The sequence below is a fragment of the Catharus ustulatus genome, chromosome 18 (assembly GCF_009819885.2).
Source record: "Catharus ustulatus isolate bCatUst1 chromosome 18, bCatUst1.pri.v2, whole genome shotgun sequence".
Classification (NCBI taxonomy): domain Eukaryota; kingdom Metazoa; phylum Chordata; class Aves; order Passeriformes; family Turdidae; genus Catharus; species Catharus ustulatus.
In genome coordinates, this window is record NC_046238.1 from 3,660,166 (window position 1) to 3,686,812 (window position 26,647).

Sequence of the window (26,647 nt, forward strand, 5' to 3'; positions counted from 1 at the left end):
GCATGAAGAGCACAGACAGCTCATCAAGTAAAAGCACTGACCCATCCGCACTCCCTCCCCCAGCACACATCATCCTGCACCTAATCCCCAGCTGCAAAACAACGAGAATTTTCCCTCTTTTTCCATCTTTCCTCTTTGATCGCATCCAGAGCATCCAGGCAGAAAAATGAGGCAGCAATACTGATTTGTAACGAAACTGACTTTTATATAAATTATAAACCCATCCAGTTTAAAGCAGTTCAGTTGCAGCTGTGTCACTTAAGTCCGTAGAAGGCTGAGGCGTACATATCTCCTACAGTCATAAATTAACAATAATCAAGGAAGAGAAAGTTCAGATAAGGCTGCAAATACAACAAAAAAAATTCCCTAAGTTTACTAGCCGTTAAAATAAAAGTCATGATTATCAAGGATTGCAAAATATAAATGCAATTTTTGACCAGTTAAAAAGTACAAAAATGATGGACAACACAAACAAGCATTGTACAGTTTGTCCTGTGTGTAGACAAAGCAGGGTAGGAGATTTCCAACCTTTATCTACATCAGACACAGATTTTAAGCCAAGAGGAGTTGAGGAAATCTGTAAAAGGATCGTGGCTCATGATCCCAGTAGTATAAAAGCAGTATTTTTTCAGTCTGTAAACAGTAGTCTTGGTAGCTTCTTCTAGGTATGTTTTACAATTCATCACCCAAAGAAAATCCCAAACAAACAAAAACAAATCCTAAGAGTGGAAAAAAGGGGAACAGCAGCAATGGGTTACAGCTTGAATTTCTTACCAGGTCCGTGTGGGACATATTCTGGAGGGGAAATGCTCTTTTGTAAGAAATATATAATATATTTAACTGTACACAATTTATAGGGGGAGAGAAATTCTCCCTCTAGCAAGCCCCCAGTCAGCCAGCACGGAGTCATTTTTGTACACTGTTTCCTCCTAGAGAAACTACAGCTTGGGAAGAGATGGCCTCTGCTTTTATAAACCACCAAGTAAATCCAAAAGCTCTGAGTTTGCCAAGGTTGTCATTCCCAGTGGCTGGAAGTGGAAAGAACAGCAGCTGGCACTGAGAACAGTCAGTATTCCCTGTGCTGGAAGTGAGTGAGCCATGGTTCCATCCTGTCCCAGCCCCTGACCCCCCCCAGTTTCAGTTCTGCTTTCAAGGGATGCAGGAAAACTTTTTTAAACCCAACTTCTGCTTTCAGGCACACAGGAGGATTTTAAATGCTTGGTTCTCTTAATCTTTAAACCTCACTTACATTGTCACCATTGCTTATTGACACAACTGAGCTCAACCTGGTGTAGCAGCAGAGGAAGGAAATTCCAGCCTGGATCAGCCCTGGACTGTCCCCTGTGTCACCTTTGTTTGAGCAAAGCCAGGGACAGCAGCAGTGGCACTGTCCCCCTGAGAAGGGCAGTGCCCATTTCTGGCTCAGGGCTGCTCTGAACTGCCCCACCTCAGCACTGGGGCTGTTTTCACTCACCCTACACACCTGACAGCATCACCTTCAGTCACCAGCCTTGCTTTCATTTAAGGACCACACCCTTCTTTCAAAAATTATATTTCTATACAACATAACAATTCTGTTTCTTTTTTTCTTTGCTTTTTTTTTTTTTTTTTTTTCAGTAAAAGTATTACTATAAAACAGACTTAACACATTTTGGTATTCCTCCAGCCCAGAGCACTTACCAGACATTGTGATTCAACCATCAGGAACATCTTTTACAATTTCACAACCTGCAGACATTCTTCTTCTTTCCCTTTCAGGATGGGGCAAAGCCAAACTAAATCCAGCAAGAGCAGCTATAGGACTTTTTTTTTTTTTTTAATACAGGGGATTTATTAAAAAAATACTCTCATCAACATTCTAGCATAACTAACAAAACAGAGGAGATGACAAAAGCAGTCAAGTTCTCTTTAAACTTTAAATCTAGACTTGGATACTGCAGCTCTAAACCAGGAGATGAGGAATCTGTTGGGTCTGACCTGTCCCTTGTATTGCAGGTACATGAACTTTTTTTTTTTATTATTTTTTGCCTATCAATTTTAGGCTGCATTGCTCTTTGAACATGAAAAAAAAACCCAGCAGAAATGCAGATTCTGTGGGAGCAGGTGATATGGTCATGCTTTCTAACAGAAAGCTTCATGAGCCAGTGCTTGGATACTCAAAGTTCAACTGCAAAAAGCAAGCACACAGGTACAAAAAGGATCTCAGCCTCAGACCACAGCAGAAGCAAAAGTCACCTCTGCCAACTTAAAACCAAAGCCAATAGGATTCCATTTCTATTAAAATATTGAAGTCTTAAAGTTTCAGTAATCTAAATACACTTTTTTAAAGTCATGATGTTGCTGTTTGACATTGAACTGACATGATACCAGCAGTGTCACATGTCACTGCAGCCATTATTTACAAGCTCTCTTGTTTTGTCTTTTTTTTTTTTAATTTATTTTGCTGAAACACCCATTCCCATCTCTCTCTCTGAAGTTTGCTCCTCATCACACCTGCAGTTTTCCCGAGTTGTGCACAGACACCTCCTCCCTCCTGCTCTCTCCTGGAGGATCCTGCCCCAGCTCTGGATGATTCCCAGCCCACCACAGAGGCCTCACCTCTCCCTGATGGGGCCAACACAGGGAATTCTGGCAGCAGGACCAGGTGGGACCAACACAGGGAATTCTGGCAGCAGGACCAGGTGGTTTGCAGACAAAACAGCTCCAAGCCAGGCTCAGTTCATCAGAGGTGGCTGAAGGTGGACATCTACACTTCCTGCATTTCTAAGGCAAGGACCATACAAAAATTATCAACACTGTATGGTGATGAAAATATCCTTGGAGATAGATGCTTTACACTGGATTGCTATTGCTGCTTCTAAAGACCATCTCCAGTTGGTTCTAGAGATCAAAAGGGAAGAAAGTGAATTTTCTCCTGTTGCAATATGCTTATGAACATGTATAAAAAGTGGTCAAACCCCAGGAAGGGTCCCTGCTTCTTTTATGTACAATAATTTAAATCAGCTCAATACATCTGTAATACCTAAAAAAATTGTTTCATGATTTAAAGTCCTTCATGCATTATGAGGAAGTTCTGGATTAAAGTGATGGTAGAGTGGATGTTGCTTCTGTCTGGGACTCTGGTGTCACTCCCCTGTGGAGTCTGTCAGGGATGCATTGCTCAAATCTTTAGTTTTTTAATGGTATCAAGTCTCTTTTTCAGCAGCTCTCCAATTTCCTGAACTGAGTGATGGTAACTGCTCTGGACCTTCCCTTGCACAGTCTTTGTAAACTTTTTTTCTTCCTGCAAAGTGCAAAAGAGAAATCACTCACTCCACAGCAACTCTTGAAATCCCCCTTTTAAAATTTCTCCAGCATCTCAAACACCAAAAGGAAACTCCTGAGGAGCAGAATGTTTGGACAGGGAATCCCTTACCTGTAAAAGCAGAGTGCCCTTGAGGGACAGCTCTTCAGGTTTTAGTGCAGTCAGGATGATTTCAAGCCCTTTGATATGATCTATTACATTGGAAGTCAATGTCTGGAGTTCAGTTACATAATCCAGGAAATGGGTAAATACAGGTGGCTACAAAAACAAACACAGGTCTTGAATTTACAAACACATATTGATGGCCATTTTATAGAACTCACTTTGTAAGATATAATTCTATATAATTCTCTTCTTCCCACCAGTGCTAAGCTATAATTTACCTGCCCAGACAAACACTCCCAGCTGACAAGTTTACTGTGGTGCATTCCAGGCAGGAAGGTCAAAGACACTCTAAACTGTATTTCTCATTAAAAAACTGTCACACAATGTCACAGAGATATGACACATTGATTTTAAACAGCAAAAATGACCCCCAAGTAATCATTACCCACATCAACCACCACCAGTTTATAAACTCCACTCCATGTTTGTGTTACCTATCCTGAATTTCCTTTCAGTATAAACAAGCTGTGATTAGGGAAGAGAGAAAGAAATATTGTTTGTACCATTGCTACACTGCTTTCTTTTTTTTTCTTCTTCTTTTTTTGCAGGTTGGATTTAAAAGGTCGGAGGACACTGTCACAGTAACTCGATACCCACAGGGCAATGGAGATCGTCTGCAAGAAAGGTAAAAAAAATCTGTAAGCTGCATTTATTCTCAACTCATTTTAGTGTTCCTGGTAAAACTCAGCATGATTAAAATAAGCAACAAAATCCCTCATGAGTGACTGAGATGAAACTTTCACTGTGTTTCAGTCCCAATATTTTCACCCCACAGTACTCCCAAATTTCTAATTTCCAAAGGAAAAAAAAATACCTCAACAAAGAAGACTAAATTTTCTAACAGGTTTGGATGAGTTTTCAATGTGCCATCTCTGACTTCAATCAAATCACCTTTACATTTATTGAACAAATCTGAAAAGAAAAAAAAGAAAAGCCTTACTTGAGGATGAAGTAGATCACCTTAAATGTGCATTTTCTGTACACCAGGTATCTGAGTGTAACATGCAGAACTGTCAGGGCACTGAGATCATGAATCCTCTCCATCTCCTCTGAGTTTTGGCTCATGACAAACATTTCCACACCCCTGATGAGCCCCTCTGACCCAAGCACCAGGAGAAGGAGCTGCCCAGGCTGGGAGAGAAATGCTCTGAAGGGCACAGCACATTCTGAGCATGCAGCAGCTTCAGCACACAAGCCAAGGGCAATCCCAGCCTTGCTCTCAAGCTTTCACAGGTTCTGCAGATGCATCAGCACAGCCCATCATCCCTGCAGAAACTCCACAGCCATCCTCAGACAGCCAGAGAGCTCTGCCTTAGTGTCTGTTCTTGAGTCACCATTACCTGTCAGTCGTTCTACTAAAGACTTGAAACTATTCCCTATTCTTTCCTGGATTTCTGCTGAATCTTCTGGAGAGAAAAAAAAAAAAAGAAAGAAAGAAAGAAAAAAAAGATAAGCTACAAACTTCTGTTATACTCGAGGCATTTAAATGCAATTTAGTGTCAGTAGTCAAAAGTAAATGCAACTGTTTTCAAAGAGGAGCCAGTATTACAGCACCACATACTGCAGAAAAAATGAACTTACATAAAACATTAAATGAAGGCACTGGCTCAGATAATTTGGTGTCAGACAGAAAATTAACACCCAAGTCACAGTTTTGAGTCCACATCCTCCAACGCCCAGCAGTGTTCAGCCTAAACAGAGCCATGTGGCTCCCTCCCACCACACACCACGGCAATGTGGTCAAACCCCTGCCCCAAACACTTACCTAAGCCATTGGTATCTAGTTCATAAATATCACTAACAAGATAAAACAAGCTAGTCTGGCACTGACAGCTGCCATTGCTGAAGAAGCCAGCCATTCGGGTAGGAGGAGGGCCAAGGACAGGATACTAGGCAAGAAGCAAAGAAAAAGATAAAGGTGTTGCAGCTTTTCCTCATCCCACCCAGTGCCTGGCACATCTCCCAGTCAGTCACACTCCACAAACCCAGGGGCAGTTCAGTGCACTCTGCAGCCTGCACGATGCATTCACAATCAACAACTGGGGACAGCTTTAGCTTCACTGGTACCTGGATTTTTTGTTCTAGAAACTTCTTCCCTGAATCCACTGCTGCTTCCAGCTGCTGCAGGAGGGCTCTGATCGTGTCAATCTTGGATGAGACACCATTCTCTGCAGTCTTTTCAGAGTTCTTTGGTTGGATGGTGTGAGCAAGAGTTGGGAGCCCGCTCACCAGCCTCAACGTCAGAGATCGGATTCGCAGCCACAGGGTCTCCTCCTCCAGGGACAGCTTCCGATGTTCCTCAGAAATGTCCCTAGAGAAAGGCACCAGAGCTCTTCAGGAAAATGCTCCAGGCACAAAAGCCTTCCCAAAGCTCCCCAGTTCTGTATGATGAGGAAGGAGTGGTCAGAAATTCAGAAAATTTAATATCTAAAAGGGCAGCGCTGCCAGTGGTGGGTGGTGCTTAAGTCAGCCAGCCCAAGGATCTCTGAAATTTGGGAATTGTACAGGAGGGAATTTCTTTGCTGTGTGGGAGTTGAGGATATTTCTACTCACCTGTCTTTTGGATCCCAACTAAACAAGACTGTCAGGTCTCTGTTGTCACGCAGATCTTTCCATGGAATGTCATCCTCCTCTGGGCTCAGACTCATGGACTTTATACTTTCTTCTAAACTGGTAGATCTGTAGGTAAGAACAAGCAGCACTGAATCAAACATCTGATCCCTGCAGAGGGAGAACAGCTCACTACCAGCCCCTGTTCTGTGCACTGCTCAGCTCTCCCCTCTGTCAGGAGTGGGACACACACAGCACTGTGTTCTGTGCACTGCTCAGCTCTTCTCTCTGTCAGGAGTGGGACACACACAGCACTGACAAGGATGTGAAGGGGCAGCAAATCAGAATCACAGAATCCCAAAAGCTGGAAAAGTCCTTTAAGATCACCAAGTCCAACCACTAAAGCAGCACCACCACTACTAAACCATGGCCTCAGTGCCCTCCCACATGTTTTCTGAATGGTGACTCCACTGCTTCCCACTCCAATACCTGACAACCCTTTCCATAACAGATTTTTTTTAAATCTCCGCGGTGCAACCCGCGACCATTAAAACCAGAACGAAGCTTTAGCGGCAGAGCTGCAGCTCTGAGATTTCTGCAGCTGCAACTCCCCAAGGCCCCTCTTGGCCCACTCCCAGTTCTGCCATGGCAGGAGCTGTACTCACATATTTGCTTCAAGTAAGAGGTCCAGCAACATGCGCTCGGTGCGAACCTGCGCGAAGTGAAGGGAGGAGTTGAGCCGGTTCCTGAAGGCGATGAACTCCGGGATCTTCTCGAACGCCCCGTACTTGTAGGCTTGGATGATGTATTCTGAGGTCTGCAACACAACACACAGCAGCTCTCCTTAGTGATTTCCCAAATTAGAACAACCAACAGGTCACTGCTGAGGAACTGCATTGCTGTGGTTTTCAGCAGAGGTGCAGGACCTGGCAGATCCTCAATCCCTGGGAGGAGTTTGTGCTTCTGCTTCTCCAAGTCACCCAAGCAGTTCTGCTGCTTTAAATTGGGAATGCCCAGATGCTCCATGGGCAGTGAGGTTCTGTCACCACAATGAAAAATACTCCACAGGGATCAGATTTTTTGAAGGCTTTTTTCCCTTCCTTTTCCTTTTAGACGCGTAATTCAAATCATTAAATCATCATTTCATTGTGAGAAAGAATTCCAGGCAAAAGAAATATAGCCCAGATTTTCTGGAACTGACTTGGATGTGCATCACATATCACCATGACATAGATAAATAAAAAAATTACTCACACATTTTTTGTTTCTCTTTTTTATTAGAATTCTGAATATAATATCACACAGTGTGTACATGGCACAATACAAACACCAAAAGCTCTCAGGATCCATGGGATATTTTGCTTTCCCTCTGATGAAATGCAGCAATACAAGGCAGGCAGCCAGTATTTCACTTCAGTCCAAGCAATCTCCAAAAAAAGAGATTTTTTACAATGAAGGAGCCCCAGACAAGCAGTGTTTTAATGAAAATGTCTAACTGTAGACACTCATGCTCCCAGCCATGAGTGACAGCCGAGTTTTTACATCAGAATTACTCCACAACTGAGAAATTCTGGCAAATCCACTGTTTTCTTCTGCACTGAAGATGGGAGGCACCAAATAAAGCTTCTGCTTAACTGAATTTTATATGGTCCTAACAGACTCAACCAGCCTGGAAGGCTCTGAGAGACCAGAAGGCAACACTCACAGATCCAAAACACCTTTTTTTTCGAGAAATATCCTCTAGGGAGTTGTCTTTATTTTTTTTTTTTCCCCCTTAAGTAATTTGGTTATCTGCACTGAATGAAAAAAAGACACCAAATATTCAACAACAAACTCTGAGTCAGCCTTGCAGAGGTGACTGTCAGGGACTGGGCTATGGGCTCTAATTCATGGTTTTTAAATCCCTCCCAGGATATGCTGGAGTGGTTTACCTGCAGTATCTGCAGAGATTAAAGATGCATGGACACAAGAAAATTAGAGAGATTCCTGGTGATTCTGCACAGCTGAAGGAGGATAAAGTTGCCTTTTTAGTTTTGGCCAAATATAGCAATGCTGCCTTCTCTCTCCTCCCCGTCTTTGGCAGGAATAGTGGCAGGAGTGCACAGCATCCTGCATGGCTGTTACTGATGGCATCACTGTGACACAGGATCCACGTCAGGCTGGCAAGTTCAGCAAGTCAGATTTATCCAAAGCAAGAAGTCTGATTCAGGAGCTCTATTTTTATTCCAGACTTCATTTGCATCCCACACTTCCTGCTCCAGGCAGGATCCCACACACAGCTCTGTGCTGTGACACTCCAGCTATCTCAGCATCAACCTAGGGGGGAGCAGGCAGCACCAGAAATCTGTAAAAATGGAACTTTTAAAGGACAAAAACTGTAAATGTGGTTGTGGGGTTTGAGTGGGAGCTGCTCCAAGCACCCTGAGCATAAAGGGGCAGCTCCAGCAGAACCACAGCAGCACAGAAACTGGGAGCAGATCCAGCAGATCCTGACCTGGTGACATGTTTATGGTAAGGAATCCTTCTTCTTCCCCACTCCTGTCACACCACAATCCTTAGGGAACAGCAGGATGAACTGAGCCTTCACCTTCAATTCCCAGTTGCAAGAACAGCTTTTGAGGCATTTCCCATCAAAAGGATCTGAAGGAGACAACCACTGGAAGTGTCCAGAACACAGGAGAGATCTGGAAACTTGAGAGCAACATCAGCTCATGGTCCTTTGGCTGTAACACCATTTCCAAGGTATCATGTGAGTGGTTCCAGTGTTTCATCTTCATTTTGTCACATGAGAAGCTCTGTCCTCCTGCTGGCCTCTTGAAATCCCAGCATTTTAAGGTGCAGCAGCAAGGCAACACCTTTTTGGGATTTCTGGAACACAAGCTGTGTTCTCCTGCCAACAGCACCTGGAATGCAGCCATCACCATCCATGTCCAGATGCTGAGCCACTGGAGACATCCAATATCCAACTTTTCTCTGCCATCAGCAGCTCCACCATTCATGCCAGAGATAACCTGCTCCCAAGGGAGCCACACCTCAACTGCTTCAGATTGTTTTCCATGGAAAGATGATTTCCTGATGCTTTACAAAACAGTGTTCCCAAGCAGAAGAATCACATCCAGAAGTTTTTCAGTTCACTTTTCCACCTGGATTTCATTCAGACAGTTGGTTCCAGGGATGTTTTTTGTTAACATCCACCAAATGACTTTTAAACAAGATTGAAAAGTTACACCTCTAGTAAAAAAACAAATGTGTCTGGATCCAGGGCTTCACTCTCAGGAATCCAAAGCAGTAGCAAGTAGGAAAAAAATGAGCAAGTGAGGGATACAGAGCAGAGTGAGCTCCCATCCCATTGAACAATCCATGTTCCCATCCTCAGGAAAACCTCTGTGTCAGGCACAGCTCACAGGAACTCGGCACCCACACTCCAGGCACAGGGATCCTGCACACAGGAACCTCCTGGGCTGCCAGCACAGCAAGCTGCTGCTTCTGAGTGACTTCTGTGTGAGAATCTTTACTGCTCAGTACAATTCCTGGGTTTTTATCTATTGCTGGGATAGTGGGAGAGGAAATTGTGTGACAGCAGAGCCTCTGGAACCAACTCAGCCAGTGGCTGACTGGCAGATTTACAACTGGATTGCACCTTTGTTTCTTAAGAAGTAAAAATAATCTTCTTCACCTACCTCTCAACAGTGCCCAGGGTGTAAAATACAAATACTCAGGATATATTCCCACTCCTCAGAATGGGATGGTCCCTTTAAAGTGAAGTGCACCCCTCACCCTCACTGAAAACACACAGCTCCAGTGACTGTAACAGGAAGGATCCATCATGTGCCATCCCCATCCTGACCCACCAGCACTATGTAACTTTCCAAAATTCCAAATTTATAACACCAGCACTTATTTCCACATGACATTCCACTTCAATTATTGCAGAAAATCACATAAAAGCAATCATACCTGTTTTATCAGGAGCATTAAAACTGGTTCTAACAGAAAAGAAGCTGAAACAAAACCTCATGTAACAGGAACTCACAAATCCTTGTAGCAGAAGCTACAAAGCTGCACCTACCACTGCTCTTTGACATGCTTTAAACCACTACATTTGCACAGAGCTGCTCTAAGACACTTTGCTGTGTTAAAAGGTCATGGGGGGTTTCTTTCAACTTACATCTTTCTGGTTGGAGTGGAAAAACCTGAGTGCAAAGTTGCAGGATTGGGAAGCAGCAGCGTAGTGGCCCAGGGAGCCGGCGTAGCGTGTCAGGAGATAACTGCAACAAACAGCACAGGCAAATGTCAGCCACTGCCTGGGAAGCAGCTGCACAGGACACATCTGGACATTTAACAGCATTAACAGCATTCATGGGCAAGTTCAGGCTTTTAGTGGAATGAATTCTCCATTTTTTAAAAGCAGTATGTGAGGGCTTGGAGTTTTTTCTTCACTTTAAAGGTACAAGAGCTGTTTAGTGAGAGCCCCCAAACACACCAGCCAAGGGTTTGGGGTGTGCTGGCTTTCACTGCTGCTCCCAAGCTGCAACACCAAGCTCTGACTGGCAGCCAGCCTTTTCACCAATTACCTCCAGACTAATTAATACTCTAAAAAACCCACCACAGATCAAAATCACACAGGGAAGATAAAGGGCGAGCACGCAGCGCACGCGCCTCCCAAAAATCCCAGAATGCTTTTGGCACAGCAGCACGTGAAAATGTGACAATCTGCTGAATTCTGGGTGGCAGAGGATGCTGCAGCTGTGAGGCTGGGGGTGAGCAGGGCTGGTTATTCTCAGTATGTACCACCCACCCGATGGTGTCGTGCTGGATGTGCTTGGCATCGAGGCTGGAGTAGAGCTCGGACACCGGCTCGAAGGCGCCGAGCCGGCAGTAGATCCGGATGAGCAGCAGCTTAAACTGAGCATTGGAGGGACTGTGAGACAGCCCCTCCTCCAGCAGAGTCAGGCACTGCCACACAGCTGCCTCTTCACCTGGTGACAGACACAGCACGGGCAGGTGTGAGCAGGGACAGGCACAATTCCCTCTCCCCACGTTACACAAGGCTCAGAGCGCTGCCAGGGATGGCAAAGTGCAGATGGCCCGACCTAACACCTGCTCCACAACTCCAGCTGCTCCCTGAGGCAATGCTGGGGGAATAATCCCTCCCAGGGAGCATCTAGCTCACATCTGCACAGAGCACACTGCAGGCAAAGTCACCTTCCATTTTGAATACTGGGCTCTTTGGGAATTCCAGCCTGCACATTGCTAAAGAGCCAGGAATTCAAGAGCCACATCCACCTTCCTGCAGGAAACCTGACCATGGATTTACTCAGGTTAAAGAATAAATCTTCCTTGGGAAAAAGAGAACTACATGGAAGGGCAGGAATGTACACATGGACACCCAGAACTGGACACTGTGGGATTAAGAGACTAACACAAGGAGCAGGGGTGGAGTACAGGCAAATTTAACTCAGGGAACAGGTCCCAGCAAGTTTAGAAACAAGGGATCCAAAAGGCAAAGTATGTCAGGAAGAGAAAGAAATGTTCTCAAAACACTTCTGGTATCAGAAAGGAATTGTCAGCAGAACTTGTGCAAAGGGAGAGAAAAAAGGAATTAAGCATAAAAATTAAATCTGTTCAGAGGTCAGTGAGATTCAGGGCAAACACCAGCTGGTCAGAGGGACTCCTGAAATACTTAAATCGCAAAAAAAAAAAAACCCCAAAAAAACAAACCCAAACAAACCAGAAAGCTCCAGGCCTAACAAGTCACACCAGGCACTCAGTGGCCACAGGGACACAGCCTCCCTTTCCCAACCTCCCACAGAGCTATTAGAGCAAGGCACAATTTTGGGAACATACCTTCCAGCCACAGATCAAGCAGCAGGTGAACTGCAAGCAGGCAGTAATAATCTGAAAACTGCAATTCAGTTTTCAAACAAGATTTCCCTAAAAAGAAAAAAAAACCAACCTGTTACCATGAATGACTAACAGTGCTGGCAGCTAATTTCACAGTCTGGGTTATTGGGTGGCACCACAACCAGAGTTTAATTTATAAAATCAGAATTGTCTTAAAATCCAACTTCACACATCACTGAGTGGCCTTTGGGGCACTTCAAACATTGACATCTGCAGGAAGGAGAACTGACTCCCACAGCTGCAAGATTTACAAATTAATAACTCCTGACCACAAATGTGTGCTATGAGAAAACCTGGCTTTGCAAATCCTGCAAAGCACAAACACACACTGAACCACCCAGGAAAGCCTCATTTATCTTCAAGATACACAGCTGAAAAGAAAGAAAAATAAAAATAAAAGGAGCAACAATTCAGGGAAGGTGAAGGGTAGAATCAGAAAGGAGAAAACCAAGTTTTACGGCGCTCCAGATTTTGCTCACCAAACTCCAGCCCGTGGCGATATCTCAGCATCAGCTCCCGCACCACTGCCAGCTTCTGCTTCTTGTCCATGGCGTGGTAGATGCCCAGCAGCCTGGAGAGCTGCACCACACACAGGTGCTGCTGCAGGGCCTTGATGTCACCTGGCAGAGCCACCTCGTTCTCGGCCGCCGCCACCAGCGGGATCACGTCCAGCAGCTGCCGGATGAACTGCGAGAAAAACGCCGTGGAAAAAAGGTGAGCAAGCATCATTTCCTCCCTCCAATCAAATCCACATGAAACAAAAACCAAGATGGAAATATCTATGTTGATGCCACTGTGGTTCAAAAGCAGCCTGTGAGATTTTTATTTGAGTTGCTCAATTTTTTTTTTTTTTGAGTTGCTTGAGGTTTTATTGAGTTTCATCAAACAGATGGAGGGAAGAAAAATCAGAGCAGGTTTCCAATTCATTGATACACCAGGGAGTTCAAGCACCTGCTAACACTCATGGTAATAAGAGATGCAATTAAAAAAATTAGTTACTGACAGGCTTCTCAGCACACTTCCAGGCAGTGATGGTTTTTCACTGTTACATTTTCCCTCAGCTCTGAAGTAATGTGCAGTACTCAGTGAGGTCATCAACTCTGATTAATGATTTCTTTTTGGAATTAAGCTGTAAGAAAAATCAGCTTCTCACTGTTTAGCTTTAATGGGAGAAAAAAGACTCCTCACAGCACACAGAGCTGAGCAGCAGCTCCTTGTTCTAAACCCCAACATTGTCTGCAAATTTAAATCTGAGTTAAAGCCAATGAATTCAGTTTTACTACACTTGGTACTGACACAGAAAACTGCATCAAATGCAAGCCTGAGGCAAAAAGCTCAGGAGCAGCACCAAGCACAACACACACAATTCCAGTTTTCCCAAAGAATTTGATGAATGTTGTGTTGACAAATCTTTCCAGTTTGAAACTCTGCCAAGCTGAGCAAGGTCAACCACATCATTGGCTCTGCTCTCCAATTTACACCTGCAGCAAGTCAAGGTTGGTGTAATGACCATCACTCCTGCACTTTCTCACATGTCACAGCCCAGCAAGATCATGATCTCAGCTACTGAAGTGGAACTCTCATGTCAAAACTCATCAGCACTTCAGCACCACAAAACCTCCTCAGCTCCTCGTGTCCTTGACCAAGTTAAACTGCTGCAGATGCTGCTCCAGGGTCAGCCAGAAAACCACCCAATATTCAGTTTAATACAATATATATTCCAGAATATAGTCAGCAAAACAGCAACAGTTTTAAAGTCAGACAAAAAATTAAAAAGTCAGAGTCATGGTTTTACAAGTACTCTGACAAACTGGAGTCTGAACTATTTTTAAATATAATTTTTCCACTCTTGGTTTTGGGATGAAACCTGTTCAGTACTTCAGGGCTCCCTTACAATGGAATCATCATTTCCAGGACTAGGAGCTCAATATCCTGCTGGCCACATCTCTTGCCAGTGGGCTAAAAACACACATTTAAACATAAAACATCAGCCACAGCCATCCCTGCCAGAGCCACTGCTCCCCTCAGCAGTGTGGCTGTGGGAAGAGCTTGCATTAGGAATCAAAAAAAACTTTAATAACCCAAGAGAACCTCACTACCCACACTTTGTTTACCAACATTTTATCCCCAGGCTCTGGCTGATCCTGGATTCTCTGCCCTCCCCAGGGCCGATCCCTGGACACAATGGCTCAGACAAACACTGGGGTGAGTGACAGAATTCCCAGCTGCTGAAGTCACTGCAGGCTGCTCATGACTCTGCACAAACGGGCTTTTCAGAGAAACTCTTTTTCCAGAGAGTTGTTTCACAAAGAGATTCTGGAAAAAACTGCCACAGGTGCCTCCATGAGCCCTGGTTTGGGGTCAGTGTGTCCCTTCTTTGGCACTGTGACATCCCTGCATGGGATGAGGGGGAAGCTTCTTCCCATTAAACACAAACTCTGAGCTCAAAGCACCCTGATACCTTGAAAAATGGGAATAAAAATGCCAAAGGAATACCAGATCTGAGACTCTGCAGGATCAAACTTAGCTTTAAACCTCCAGTAAAAATCCTCTGAATGAAACTTCTCAAGTGTTCAGATGTTCACGATATTTTCTACAGCACAAAGAGTTCTCTGAATTTCAAGCAGTAAAAATTCACTGTTTCCAGTCCTTTAATATGATCCACAGGTATTTTAAGATAAAGGGACCAGAGTGCAAACAACCACTGCAGCTCCTGCCACCACTTCTTGATATTTCCTTACCTTTGTGTACTGGCTGGGTGGGAGGAGATCCACAAACACTTTGAGATCAGTAAAACAGCAGGGCTTGTCCCCAAATTTTTTGAAGTACTGGAACATTAGTTCTTCTGGATCACCTAGGAAAAAAGCCAGGCCACTTTTTTAACACCCTCCAGTACAAGTGAAATCACTATGAGAAATCATTGTTTGTGCTTTTTTTCCCCATTCAAGATTACAGAGTGATTTAGAAAACAGAGAGCTGCACTAGTGCAGATTTTAACAGAGATTTTAACAGAGGCTCAATGTCTCTGGTAACCAAGGACACATTAAAAAAAGCCCAAGAGCTTCATTCAAGCTCCTTTAGCAGATAAGAGCTCAGCAATCCAGGCAGGCACACGCAGCCTCCACTTATCTCACCATGGCTTCACTTGGGATGGAAAAACAAAAGGAATTAGGAAATAGCACAGATGTTGCTCTAATCACATCCCTTTTCATTGATTCCCTAAATGCAGGTTTTTAAAAAGCAAAACCTGGCCTTGCTGCCATAAAAAGATCAAAACCCACCCAGAGATTCCAGTGCTAACAGCAAGACTTCCCACCAGGAGTGCAGTGTCAGTGCCTGGATGCTCCTAAATCCCAGAGATCCTTTTGAAAACCTCCCTGCTGGCTCCTCCAAGCCCTGAAGAAATCCCTGCCTTTCTTCAAAATCCATCTTCCAACGTTTTAAAAACTCTTTTCATACACAACAACAGCTGTCATTTCCTACTGAAAACTGTACAGTAATTTCAATACAGGTGTGATAAAAGGTATCAGTTCTATCACCAGCTGTTGAGGGTGGGGCAGTGATCCTGATCTCCCTGGGAGATATTCTGCTAATGGGCCATCCATTGAAACCAGGCAGGGCATTGTTCTTTATCTTTTCACAACCCATCCTTCCTCCAGCCAGTCATTTTCTGCTCATGGCCATTGAGTCCCACTGTGGAACTGATAAAATTACTGCATCCCATTGGGAGTTGCTCCAGCCAGGGGGAAGAGCCCAACATTTCTTACCAAGATAAAAACAGAGGGTTTGGGACACTAAGGGAGCCCCTTTCTCCACTGGACTCCAGAGGAAAACCGGATTTCTCCACATCCCCACTGGAGCTCCGGAGGGAAACTGCACCTTGTACAGGAGCACTGCTCCAACTGAGCCACATCTGTCACTGCAGGAGGATGCAGCCACCATGGAATGGGACTGCTGCCAACACCCTGCCTGACAGGGTGTCAGGTTGTACTCTGACTGTGTCAGAGTTTGCAGTTTGTTTTTTGTAGTGCTGTATTTCTATTTTAATTTCCCTAGTAAAGAACTGTTATTCCTATTCCCATATCTTTGCCTGAAAGCCCCTTGATTTCAAAATTCTAATAATTTGGAGGGAGGGGGTTTACATTCTCCATTTCAAAGAGAAGTTCCTGCCTTTCTCAGCAGACACCTGTCCTCCAAACTAAAACAGCAACTTTTCATTCTTTGTCCATATATAAGCCACACCTGATTATAAGCCGCACTTTGGGTTCAGACCAAAATTTTAGTCAAAATGGTGCAGCTTATAATGGTGAAATTACCGTACTTAACTCAGTGATTTAGCAGAAAGTTTGTGCTGTCTCTGTCTCCAGGGATGAACTCTCCCCACAGGGCTCTTACCCAGTTTGTACTCATCATTGCAGCCCCGGAGCCGCAGGCGCCGGATCAGCTCCAGCTTGGCCAAGAAGGGTCCCCGGAGCGGCCGGGAGCTCTTGGACTCCTCTGCTATCCTCTCCTCGATGAAGTTCACAGCCTGCTCGATGGAGAAGTGCACCTCCCCTTCCAGAGAGCTGCAACCACACAGACAAAAGGTTCTTGGAGAGTTCTCACTGACAGCACACTCCCAGACGGGGAAATGATGATTCTCCAACTCAGTCCAACATGAGCTGCAAGAGTTCTGTAATGTCCAAACTATTTCCATCAACTATTCCCAGCCTCCAGATAAAAGCAGGGGAAACACACAAAACAAAGCAGGGAAAACACATCATTTGGGCTCTGACATCTAATATTGAATATAGCAACCCAAACAATTTGCTGTAGCACAAAGGGAAAACAAATTCGCAGCAAAATTCTCAACTTACTGCTCTTCCTCTGCTGGAGGCGTCCAGGATTCATCAATGAGTTGAAACACTGAATCAAAGTAGGTTATATAAAACTGCCAATCATCTGAGCTGAAACAAAAATCAGGCACAGGACAAAATTTAGCGAATTGCCAAAATGATTAACAGCTAAAACTACATTTCTTGCCAAAGCTGAATTAAGGAAGAACACATAATCCTATTACAGAAAAAACCCAATTGTAATAATAATTGTTTCCATTTGAAAAGGTCTCAAATCTTAGGAACACCATTATCCTGAATTTCTGGAAATATATTAAGCAAAACCATTTCAATTCAAAACTGAGGCAAGCTATGAATTCTCCTAAAATTCACATTCCACTCAGAGCTAAACAACATCCCCACAAAATGTGAAGGCAGAAGTTTCTCTTCTGCATTTAACTTCTAAGATGAGAGCACAGCTAAATCCAAAAGCAAACACATCTCTGCTGACAGTTCTGAGACAGATTTGGTCACACTGGAATGTTCTGTCTCCTGCTGCATCTGTTCCAAGCTTTACGTGCATTTCCCACATTGTCTGGCCAAATGGGAGAAATTCAGATGTAGAAAATTTAATGTAAATCATGGACAGGATGAGATCTGCAGAGTCAGAGCCAGACAATCAGCACAGGATTTAAGGGAAACAACCTTTCATTGCATTCATGAGTTGCTAAATTCTGCCTGGAAAAAGCAGCAACTCCAGTCCTGACCCCGACTCTCCCTCATGCCTGGCTTTGAAGTGCAATCCTTGATATTCTCCTACTTTAACCACAAAAGCCATTCCCAACCAAGCAGGGATTTTTGTTCCATCCCTTTTTTGCAGGACTGCAGGAATCCTCCCTCACTTTTTCAGCAGCAGCCTCCTGGCCAGCGCGTTGCACTCGGGCCACCTGTGCAGCTTCTTGTACATGGCCATGCACTTGTTCTCCCGGCTCTGCAGCTCACTTGTCAGCTTCTCTGCACCAAAAAAAACCATGGAAAGCTCAGCTCATCCCTGCATTTCCTCCCTATTCCCAGCACAAAACTTCTTATTGCAGCCCAGCCCCAAACCAACCCAGAAAGATTCCCCATGGAAATCTTCACACCCCAATTCTGAGTCCATTTTAACCTTCAGTTAAACCCCTCTAAAATGCAGATATTGAAGACTTTTCAGTTTTACAACCAAGAACATGATCCCAATTTACCACTGCAAAGCTCAGCCCTGAATAGTGTTTAAATACCATAAACAAAGCAGGTAAAACCAGGCTGCACAAACTCCAGAGTTTACACTGAGGTTAAAACTGGTTTCAAGTCAGGCTTCCTAATTTTTATTTTTTTTTGACAAATCAGAAGTGAAGGGGGACTGCTGTATTCTCCACACAACTCTGATTTATTAAATAATAAATTACCTCCAAGTTTCCCCCTCACAACATCCAAAGCTTCCTTGTACTTCTCCAGACGTTCCAGGATCATGTAGTACAGCTCCACCTTAAAAGAAAAATCAGACTGCAACAAAATTTGCCAGGAAAATCCCACCCAGACGTGCCAAAAGAGAAAAAATAGGGGATACCAGGTCTGCTAAGATATCTGCAGTATTCCCAAGGGTGCAATACTCAAATTTTGGTTTTTTTTTTTTCCATTCTTAGTCCTCAGGTTTTTCTTGAGGCCTCCCAGAGAGCAAAGCACTTCATCAGTCAAATCAAACCCCAAAAATTGCCTCAGCCACAGGATGCTGAGCCCCTCCTACCCCCTGCTTTTGGTTTTCCTTCTGTCCTCTCCATCCACACTTAATTCCAAAACATTGTTGATTATTTTGAGTTTTCCAAGGTAATCAAGTTCCTTTAGTGCATTCCCCGTCTCAACAAATTTCAAACCAAGCCTTACTTCAGCCTCAGCTTCAATCTTGTCCTCTTTGACCATTTTTTCCACCATTCTCTCAGCAAGTGGCAAAAACATCGTCTTGGAGAGGTTTTCATCCTGTGCTGAGATGGACTGAGGAAGAGAGGGATTCTTGTAACACTCAGCAATTTTCTGTCATGTCCCACCCACTGCTCTTTTCACTTTGGAAGAGGAAAAAAAACAAACCCAGCTTCTCCAATCCCCCCCAGCCACCTGTTTGGAGCTGCCATCTGTGACCTGAGAAAAGGCAGCAATAAAATTGAAAATCTCATTTTTGATCACATCAAGCAGAGTCCTGCATGTCTGAGCACACAAACCTCGTGGCAAAAAAATGGAGCCAGAACACTTTTGTGTTTTAAATGGCACAGGATTTTAGAGAATGTGATTCAAACCCTCCAAGCTTATTTTGGTTTGATTTTGTGTCTGATTAGTGCCCAAATGTGCTGCCTCAAGCAGCAGCAGCACAGCTGATCTGTGCCTATTCCTGCAGACTTGCTGCTAATTCCAGAGCTCTCATTTATTCCCTCCAAGAGCTTTTATAACCTCATTAGAGAGGAATAATTCTCACTGAGAAACTGCAGATAGTTGAGGATTTATTCATTATCTCTCTGCCAAAATGGCAGGTGGATATTAGTGCAGATGAGAGAATAATTCAAGTTGCATAAAGGTGGTAAAACAACAGTTAAATTTGACCATCAACAGCCTTTATTTGGGACCACAACAATAATGCTACTTAAGGAAGGCTCAGTCTTTCTCCCAGCATCACACAGAAGCAGCTCAAACACAGATTTTACCCAAAATCATCATGTTTTCCCTCAAAACAAAGCAACAGCCAAACCCAACACTGCACACACCTGCATGATCAGGCTCATCACGGACCAAAAATAATATGGATTTTTGGGAACAATCTTATAAAGTGCCATTCCAGCCTGCAAAACAGAAAATACAAGTTTCACCATGCCTGAAATAGATTTATTTCTAAGATGATGGTGGGCAGCAGTGATGGGAGCAGACAACACGGGATTTGCACATGGCAGGACTTCTCGCCACTCTTCCCTCCTAACACAAATCCCTGAGGAAAACTGAGGGTGGGAATGTTCCCAAGGACTTGGTGCAGGTCTGACAATTAACAGCAGTGAGCACTGCTTGCCCACACACATGACAGCTTTAACTGGAAGTGGAACTCCAGGAGGAAGCAGATTTTTCCTTTGGGAGTGAGGAGGTTTCTCCAGTGCTGAAGGACAAATCCACGAGGAACCTGCAGCCCTCAACCCTCCCTTCACACCCAAATCTGGGCTCACCTCCACCTGCAAAGCAGGAGGAGCAAAGAACTTGGCTGACTCAAAGAAATCATAATTTTCCTTAACACATTCCCCTCACAGTATATAAAGGACAAGATTTTTACCTCTACAAAATCTGTAATTAATTTCAAGAAACTACACATAATAGTCTAGCACCACCAATTCCCTGACTGCAGTTGGCATTTTCCAGGATTTTCAGCTGGAATACCCCAGAGCACAGGACACTGGGGTTTATTTTCATTCTCTAATCAGCCACACACTTTTTGCATCCCTAAATCCAAAAGCACAGGTCAAAAATCACTCTATGTGATATTGATAATGATGATTTGATTCAATTGATATTGAAAATGATCATTTAATGAGACCCACATTTTTATGTCACTTCTGACATACAAAAGGTCACAAATGTTAATTATTGTTATCTGTGGCATTTTCTCCACTCATTATTGTGATCCATCACATCTAAAATTTGGGTTGTATCATGAGGTTTCTCATTTCAGGCACACCAATAACTCCTTTTAGTAATTTCAGCCAAACCTGTGCTAAAATCCAAGTCACAGGAGGAACAAGAGGGAAATTAGCAGTTATTTCTTGTCTCTCTGTGCTTTTTCACAGAGAACAGTAAGCATGCAGGCCTTGAAAATCATCTCCCATTTACAGGCACCAGACACCTCATTTGGAAGGGATGCAAACAAAACCAACCAGTGGGACACTGTGCTGCCAGCAGAGGGGATATTTCCAGTGCTTTTTAGTTTTTCTTCACTGGATGACAGCAATACAAATTGTGTTTTACATGCTCAAGTAAGAGCATGGGGAGGATTTCTCTTCCTGAAGTTACCAGAGAATTAAGGCCAGAATCAAGGGTGAAAACAAGGATCAGAAACTCTTCCCAGATGTGTCTATTCCAGAATTCCTTTATTTTGTACTGTCAGTACTAAACCACAGATCAGTAAAGGACAGCTTTAAATAAACAAAACTTTTGTCTTCAGACAACCCACCTCCAAAAAATGAGGTTTAAACCTCTCTGTAAAAACCAACCAAGAGTTTAACTTCTCAGATTTTTTAGAAATGAGAGTAAAATATATAGAAAAATACTCTTTAAACCAGCCAGAACACCAACTGTTGGTCATACCTGTTGCATTTTCTTGTATTCTCCAACCCTGGCATAGGCCATGAAGAGGTGGGAGTGATACTCTTCACTGTTGGGGACTTTCTTCACAGCTGCCTCATAAAGTTTAGTCACCAGCTCAGCTAAACCAAAACCAGATGCCAGAGTTAAGATCAGTTTGGGGATATTTTAAAGCAGAGTTCCCTAAAGAGCACCAGGGATGCTCTGAACAGCACCTAACTGCACTCAGCAGCCCCAAAAATGCTGCTCTGTCCCCCAGGCACTACAAACATCAAGCAAAGGAGGAAAGTGCTTAAAAAAACTCTAAAACAAAGCTCAAAATAGACTTAAATCAAAATAGAGTTCAACAGCAGCAACTGAACTGTTCAGGGGAATTTTAGGTCTATTTTTAAAGTAAGTTTGTCTATTTTTGAGCATTAAACTGAATGAAGGTTTTTCCTGCTGGCAGAATGACTGCTCCATGTGAATCATGGATCAAAACAAACACTTCCAGAGCCTAATAGCAAATTAATTATTTTTATCACAGGTTTACTCACATTAATCACATCCTGCTATTTCCCAATTGGCTGGATCAGTACTCTAAACAATTATTTCACACTATACTTTTTAATAACAGATCTATCATGACAAGAAACTTCTGATAGTACAATATGCAAAACTTTCTTATATTTTCATCCTTCCACAGACAATTGTAGCTCAGAGTAGAAACAGAAAATCAAATGCAACTTGTCTTCCACACAGTTTATACATCCCTGACACAGATGGAGAAAACATCTAATTACAATTTTCTTGCAGGACCAAAAGTGGAAGTGCCTGACACCCACCAGTTCCTGACTTACAAACCTTAAAGTTACAAAGCTCAGCTGAACAGAAGTTGTTAACAATCACAGAGAGGCCCTTGTCACTCACAGGGGTTTATGTCAAAGTCAAAAATAAACAAAAAATGTTGGTATTACTCAAAAAAATGATTCAGCTCCACAAACACAAAGAAATCAGCTGAGACAACAGAAGCAATTGATCTTTTGCAGACTGATGCAAACACTCTTTCCTGAAGCTCTTTCACCCCTTGATCCTTTCTCCAGCAGTTCCACAATAAATTTTGGGGGCACCACCCACCAAACTCCACAATAAACATTGGTATCCCCACACCACACTCCCCAAAGAGCTGCCAGAAACAACAACTCTTCAAGCTACAGAAAAGCAGGTGTGGCATCTTTCAGAAAAGCACAACTTTCCTCCATCACTCCAACGCTGATGATTCACTATTTTGAAAATACAAATCACTACAAAGGACCTGACAAAGCTGGGAGCTCAGGATTTCCCTCCCATTTTTCACCAGCTCCCTGAGGCCTGAACCCCTCAACACACCCTGGGGGATTTGTCATCTCTGTCACTCCACTGACAACAAATTCCAGTAGTTTCATCAATAAAAGTGAACTGCCAGGCTGCTGGATCATTATAACACAATTCATTTAGGACCTGCTACACAATGGTGTTGATAAGAAACCAGAATGAAGATTTTATTTTGCTTTATGAAGATCACTACAGGCATTGCAAGCATCACTTCAATTCTGAGCCTCTTAACAGCCTCTCACATACACAAATCCTGGATTTTACACCTTTCCCACCAAACTGTGGGGCACAAACCTTCTGGAAGAACCCAAATAAAAGATTTCTGGGAGAAGAAACAAACTCACGTCTGTGCATTTCCCGGTAGAGAATAGTCAGTGCTTGCAAGGAATTATCATCTGTGGGTTCAAGTGCTGCTACTTCTTGTGCCAGGGCATAGGCTTCATCCTGCTTGCCAGTCCTCTGCAAGCCAATGGCCTTCAGCACCTGTGGACACAACACAGGCAGCTCTCAGAGACACAGCTTGCATTTGGAAATCCTCTCACTCCTGCTGGGTACAGCCCAACCACCTCACTCCCTCTGCAGAACTCCAGGTTTTATCAAGCTTTTAATCCATGTGGCTGGAGAGAAAAACTCCCAAATGCAACAGCATCAAAGAGGGGACTTGATTCTTAATAAATGTTGGGGTTGCCCTGAGGCATCACCACACGGTTTTCTCTACCTGGAGGCTGCAAATTAACCTGTCCTGCCAATTGTCCTCAGTTTTCTTTCACTAACTGGCCAGAGAAAAATGACATAAATGAGATTCAGGTCAATGACACTCACTGCAGCTTGAGAAGCTTTCAAAATGTAGAAGTGGAGTGAACTGCAGAGGGAAACCCCCAGGGAAATGAGAGAAGCAGAAATAGAGTCACAGGTTCAGGAAAGGGAGGAACAGAACCCCTTTCCCTCAGCAGGGGCACAGCAAGAAAAACAAGCAGAAAAGCAAATGCCTCCAAAATACTGAAATCCTGGAATGCTTTGGGTTGGAAGGGACCTTAAAATCATCCATCATCCATGGACCAAGCTGCTCAAATTGTCCTTGAACAATTCCAGGTGGAACAAACACTCCAGTCCCTACCAGGGTGTCTGCACAAGTTTTCAGGTAAACAGGATAGAGGTGAGCTGGAACAGAGATATTCCAGAGGGCTCAGAAATCTCTGTGGAAGCTCCCAGAGAAAGGGAACTGGAACACTCAGTGCCCCCCAGTCCCACTCACCTTGGCACAGTGAAGGTCCTTGTGCTTTTTGAGCAGTTTATCTGCTTGCTGGATTGCCATTTTATTATTGCCATTATCGAGATAATCTGCAGAGGAAGAGCAGACACAAAATCACACCAGAACACCAAGGCCATTCTGGAAAGCCACCTCCAATTTTACCATGGAGCACCTGCTGTCACACCAGCAGCACAAACCACATTTTCCCTGTGCAGCTCCTCCTAAGCCAAACATTCAGGAAACTGTCATTTCAGGGATGAAGGATTCATCTGTTGTACTGGTTTTAGTCATTCAAACAAACAAGCTTTTGTAATTACTCCACACAGATCATTACACCAACAAAAGAGAGGATTCTGCAGCAACAGCTCTTTGCTGGCAGTGCAGCTCCAGAGCTTTAGCAGGACAAGTAGAAACTAATTTGGTGTGTCTTTGAGAGACTTTCAATGACTTTTAACAGGCAGGAGGTCAGAAACCAAACACACACACTCCAGCAAAGTGGGAAACTCTTGTCCACAGCATCCATATCTCAGGCAGAGCAAACCTGTCCCCCTGGAGCACCACTACCCTTCCACCAGACTGGTTTTGGAGGCACAACTGTGAAGCACCAATATTTCCTAAGGGGATATCCCACTATCCAGTGAAACTTCAGCTGCAGAAGACCCATCTCCAGATCATTTTCTCCTGTTTGAGCTCGGAATTATAATTTTCAGATTAATCTTGATATTATTACACAATTACAAAAAAGACCAGGACACGATCCCTATGTGCTCCCCTTCCCTCAAAAATCCCTCCTTCCTCACCAAACCCAGCTTTGCTGCCCCTCACATGCCAAGGGGAGGAAGGGGCTGCTCACACTGCTCTGGCCTCTCTCCTGCCAGTTAACTGAAATTACATCACACACCTTTTCCTCATCAAACCTGTCATTCCCATTACGAGCCAGAGCTCTTAAACTGAGGGGTGACCCTTGGAAATGCTCAGCACAAATTGGTGCATCTATTCTGATTTACAGATTTACATTCAGCAGCTTCCACATTTGCTCCCATGGATGCTGTATATTTAAAGCAGAGTTAATTGGGCTCCTGAGCCCATCCACAGCAAACCTCTCATGAAGCAGCCTTTCCACACTCACCAAAACAAACACTGCTGCATGAAATCCAGTCTGAAGCCACAAGACACTTTCTTCACTGGGTATTTCAACTTAGGAAAACCTCTGGGTCACCTTTAACATTAAAACTCTGGGGATTTCTCACTGAAGAGGTTTCAAAGGTGTGGAACAGCACATCAGAGGATTCTTACTTCAAGGCTCTGTCACCCAGTTTAGTGACACACAAATTATCCCCCACGCTGAGCTGCCTGACTGGGATTAACAGCTGTGCCAAGGACATCACAGCTTTGGGTGCCCCAAAGGAAACCAAATACCCCTCAAACCTCCCTAAACCACAGCAGAATGAAGAGACTGGATCTTCCCAACAAGTCAAGTTGTTGGAAGTCACAGCAGCCTCCAAAGGAAATGAAGCTGAAGGAAAATAAACTTCAGCCTAGGTGGGGAAGTTCAAAGGTTGGAAATGCAACACCTGAACCCTCAGGTGAAAGGAGAGCAAGTCAAGATCAAAGATCACCAGAGCTGTCAAGGAATCCTGGAGAAGCACGGCACAAACCCAGGCACACTTTGGAATCCAGAGGCAGACCTTGGACCTCACACTGCTGCTGCTGTGGGGAAGCTCCGTGTTTATCACAAGCTTTATTTCGGGTTCTGCAGCAGCACAGCCTGAGATCCAACCCAGCACTGCAGAGAATCCTGTGCAGAACGAGCAGGAAGGAATTCTAAAGCTCTCTCCAAAATGTACACGGCGAGGTGCTCAACATCATCTGCTTCGATACCGGCTGAATTTACCCATTTAATTTAATTTTTCTATTAATACCATTTCCCACACAGGTTATAACAAAAATAACTGCACATCAATGAAACTGCCAATCACTGCACGGATTAAAAACTAAGGAAAAAAACCTTAAAATCGTTACATGAAGACAAACTGCAACGAACTCGAACACTTCTATGAATTTAACTCTAACACTTCTGTTAATCGAACAAAACCATCCTGCTCCCTTTCCCTGGAACCCGTCAGACTCAGCCCGTACTGCACCATCCCCGTGCCCCAGCAAAGGGCATCCCAAAGCACGGCCAGCCCCACACCAGGACAGCTCTCCGCCTCTCCAGAGAGCTTTTTATCCCTGCTGAAAAAGTTAACAATGTTCTTCTCCTGAACACCAAGTCTTCGGTTTAAGGGACGAAACGATACCGTAGCCCGGGGAAGTGTTTTCCTTTTCTTTCTCCATATTTGCATAAAGCCAAGCTTTGCCTACAACCTCTGAAACAACCGAAGAGCACAGAACACCCTCGGAAACAGCCGGGGACACAACACCACCGGACAATTCCCACCGCCACCGTCCCCTTCCACTTCTCTCCTGCCTCCCAATTAATTCCCCCAACAGCGTCACCGCTCCGTGCCACAACATCCAACAACTCCGGGGCATCCGCGGCTGCTCCTTCAGCGATCACTCCATTACCGGCTCCTCCGCGGCAACGCAAAAAGCTCCGGCCGGGGTTACCTGGGCTGCGATCCCCTCCCCAGGCCGAGGGGGCACCCCCGGGGCTCCGCGGGACCCCGGCCCGGCCGGGCGGGCGCCGCAGCCTGGCAGCCCCCGCGGGGCCGGGAGCGCGGGGGGCTCGCGGGGGGAGCGCGGCGGGGCCGCGGTGGCGGCGGGGCCGGGCCGGGGCCGCGGCGGGGCCGTACCGTAGATGGGCCGCAGGCGGCGGTCGTTGGGGTCCTGCACATGGCCCCGCGCCGCCATGATGAGAGCGCAGAACGCAGCGCGCAGCCGCGGCCGGGGGCGGGCAACGGCGGACGGGCCGCGGGGCGGGGCTGCGGGGCGCCGGGG

General features: G+C 44.6%; 1 protein-coding gene across 1 annotated transcript; it reads right to left on the minus strand.

Moving 5' to 3' along the window:
- Positions 1–184: 184 nt before the first annotated feature.
- Positions 185–26,581, minus strand: NAA25 (N-alpha-acetyltransferase 25, NatB auxiliary subunit). The gene is made up of 24 exons (XM_033075789.1): positions 26,503–26,581; positions 23,711–23,796; positions 22,800–22,938; positions 21,106–21,224; positions 19,527–19,601; positions 18,658–18,765; positions 18,183–18,261; positions 17,640–17,751; positions 16,780–16,869; positions 16,319–16,488; positions 14,665–14,777; positions 12,403–12,610; positions 11,867–11,953; positions 10,818–10,998; positions 10,188–10,287; positions 6,685–6,836; positions 6,023–6,148; positions 5,537–5,780; positions 5,235–5,358; positions 4,810–4,875; positions 4,284–4,381; positions 3,973–4,083; positions 3,416–3,562; positions 185–3,283 (listed from the first exon to the last, which is right to left on the minus strand). The coding sequence occupies exons 1-24, from the start codon at positions 26,558–26,560 to the stop codon at positions 3,161–3,163; spliced, it is 2,916 nt and encodes a 971-aa protein (XP_032931680.1). The 5' UTR covers positions 26,561–26,581; the 3' UTR covers positions 185–3,160.
- Positions 26,582–26,647: the final 66 nt, after the last annotated feature.

Bases quoted from the DNA above. Each gene is read 5' to 3' on its own strand.
- NAA25 (XM_033075789.1), bottom strand. From the start codon at position 26,560: ATGGCGGCGCGGGGCCATGTGCAGGACCCCAACGACCGCCGCCTGCGG. The intron at 17,752-18,182 runs GTAATTTATTAT...TTTTTGGTGCAG, and splicing joins TGTGAGGGGGAAACTTGGAG to AGAAGCTGACAAGTGAGCTG. The intron at 3,284-3,415 runs GTAAGGGATTCC...TGCACTTTGCAG, and splicing joins AGGGCACTCTGCTTTTACAG to GAAGAAAAAAAGTTTACAAA.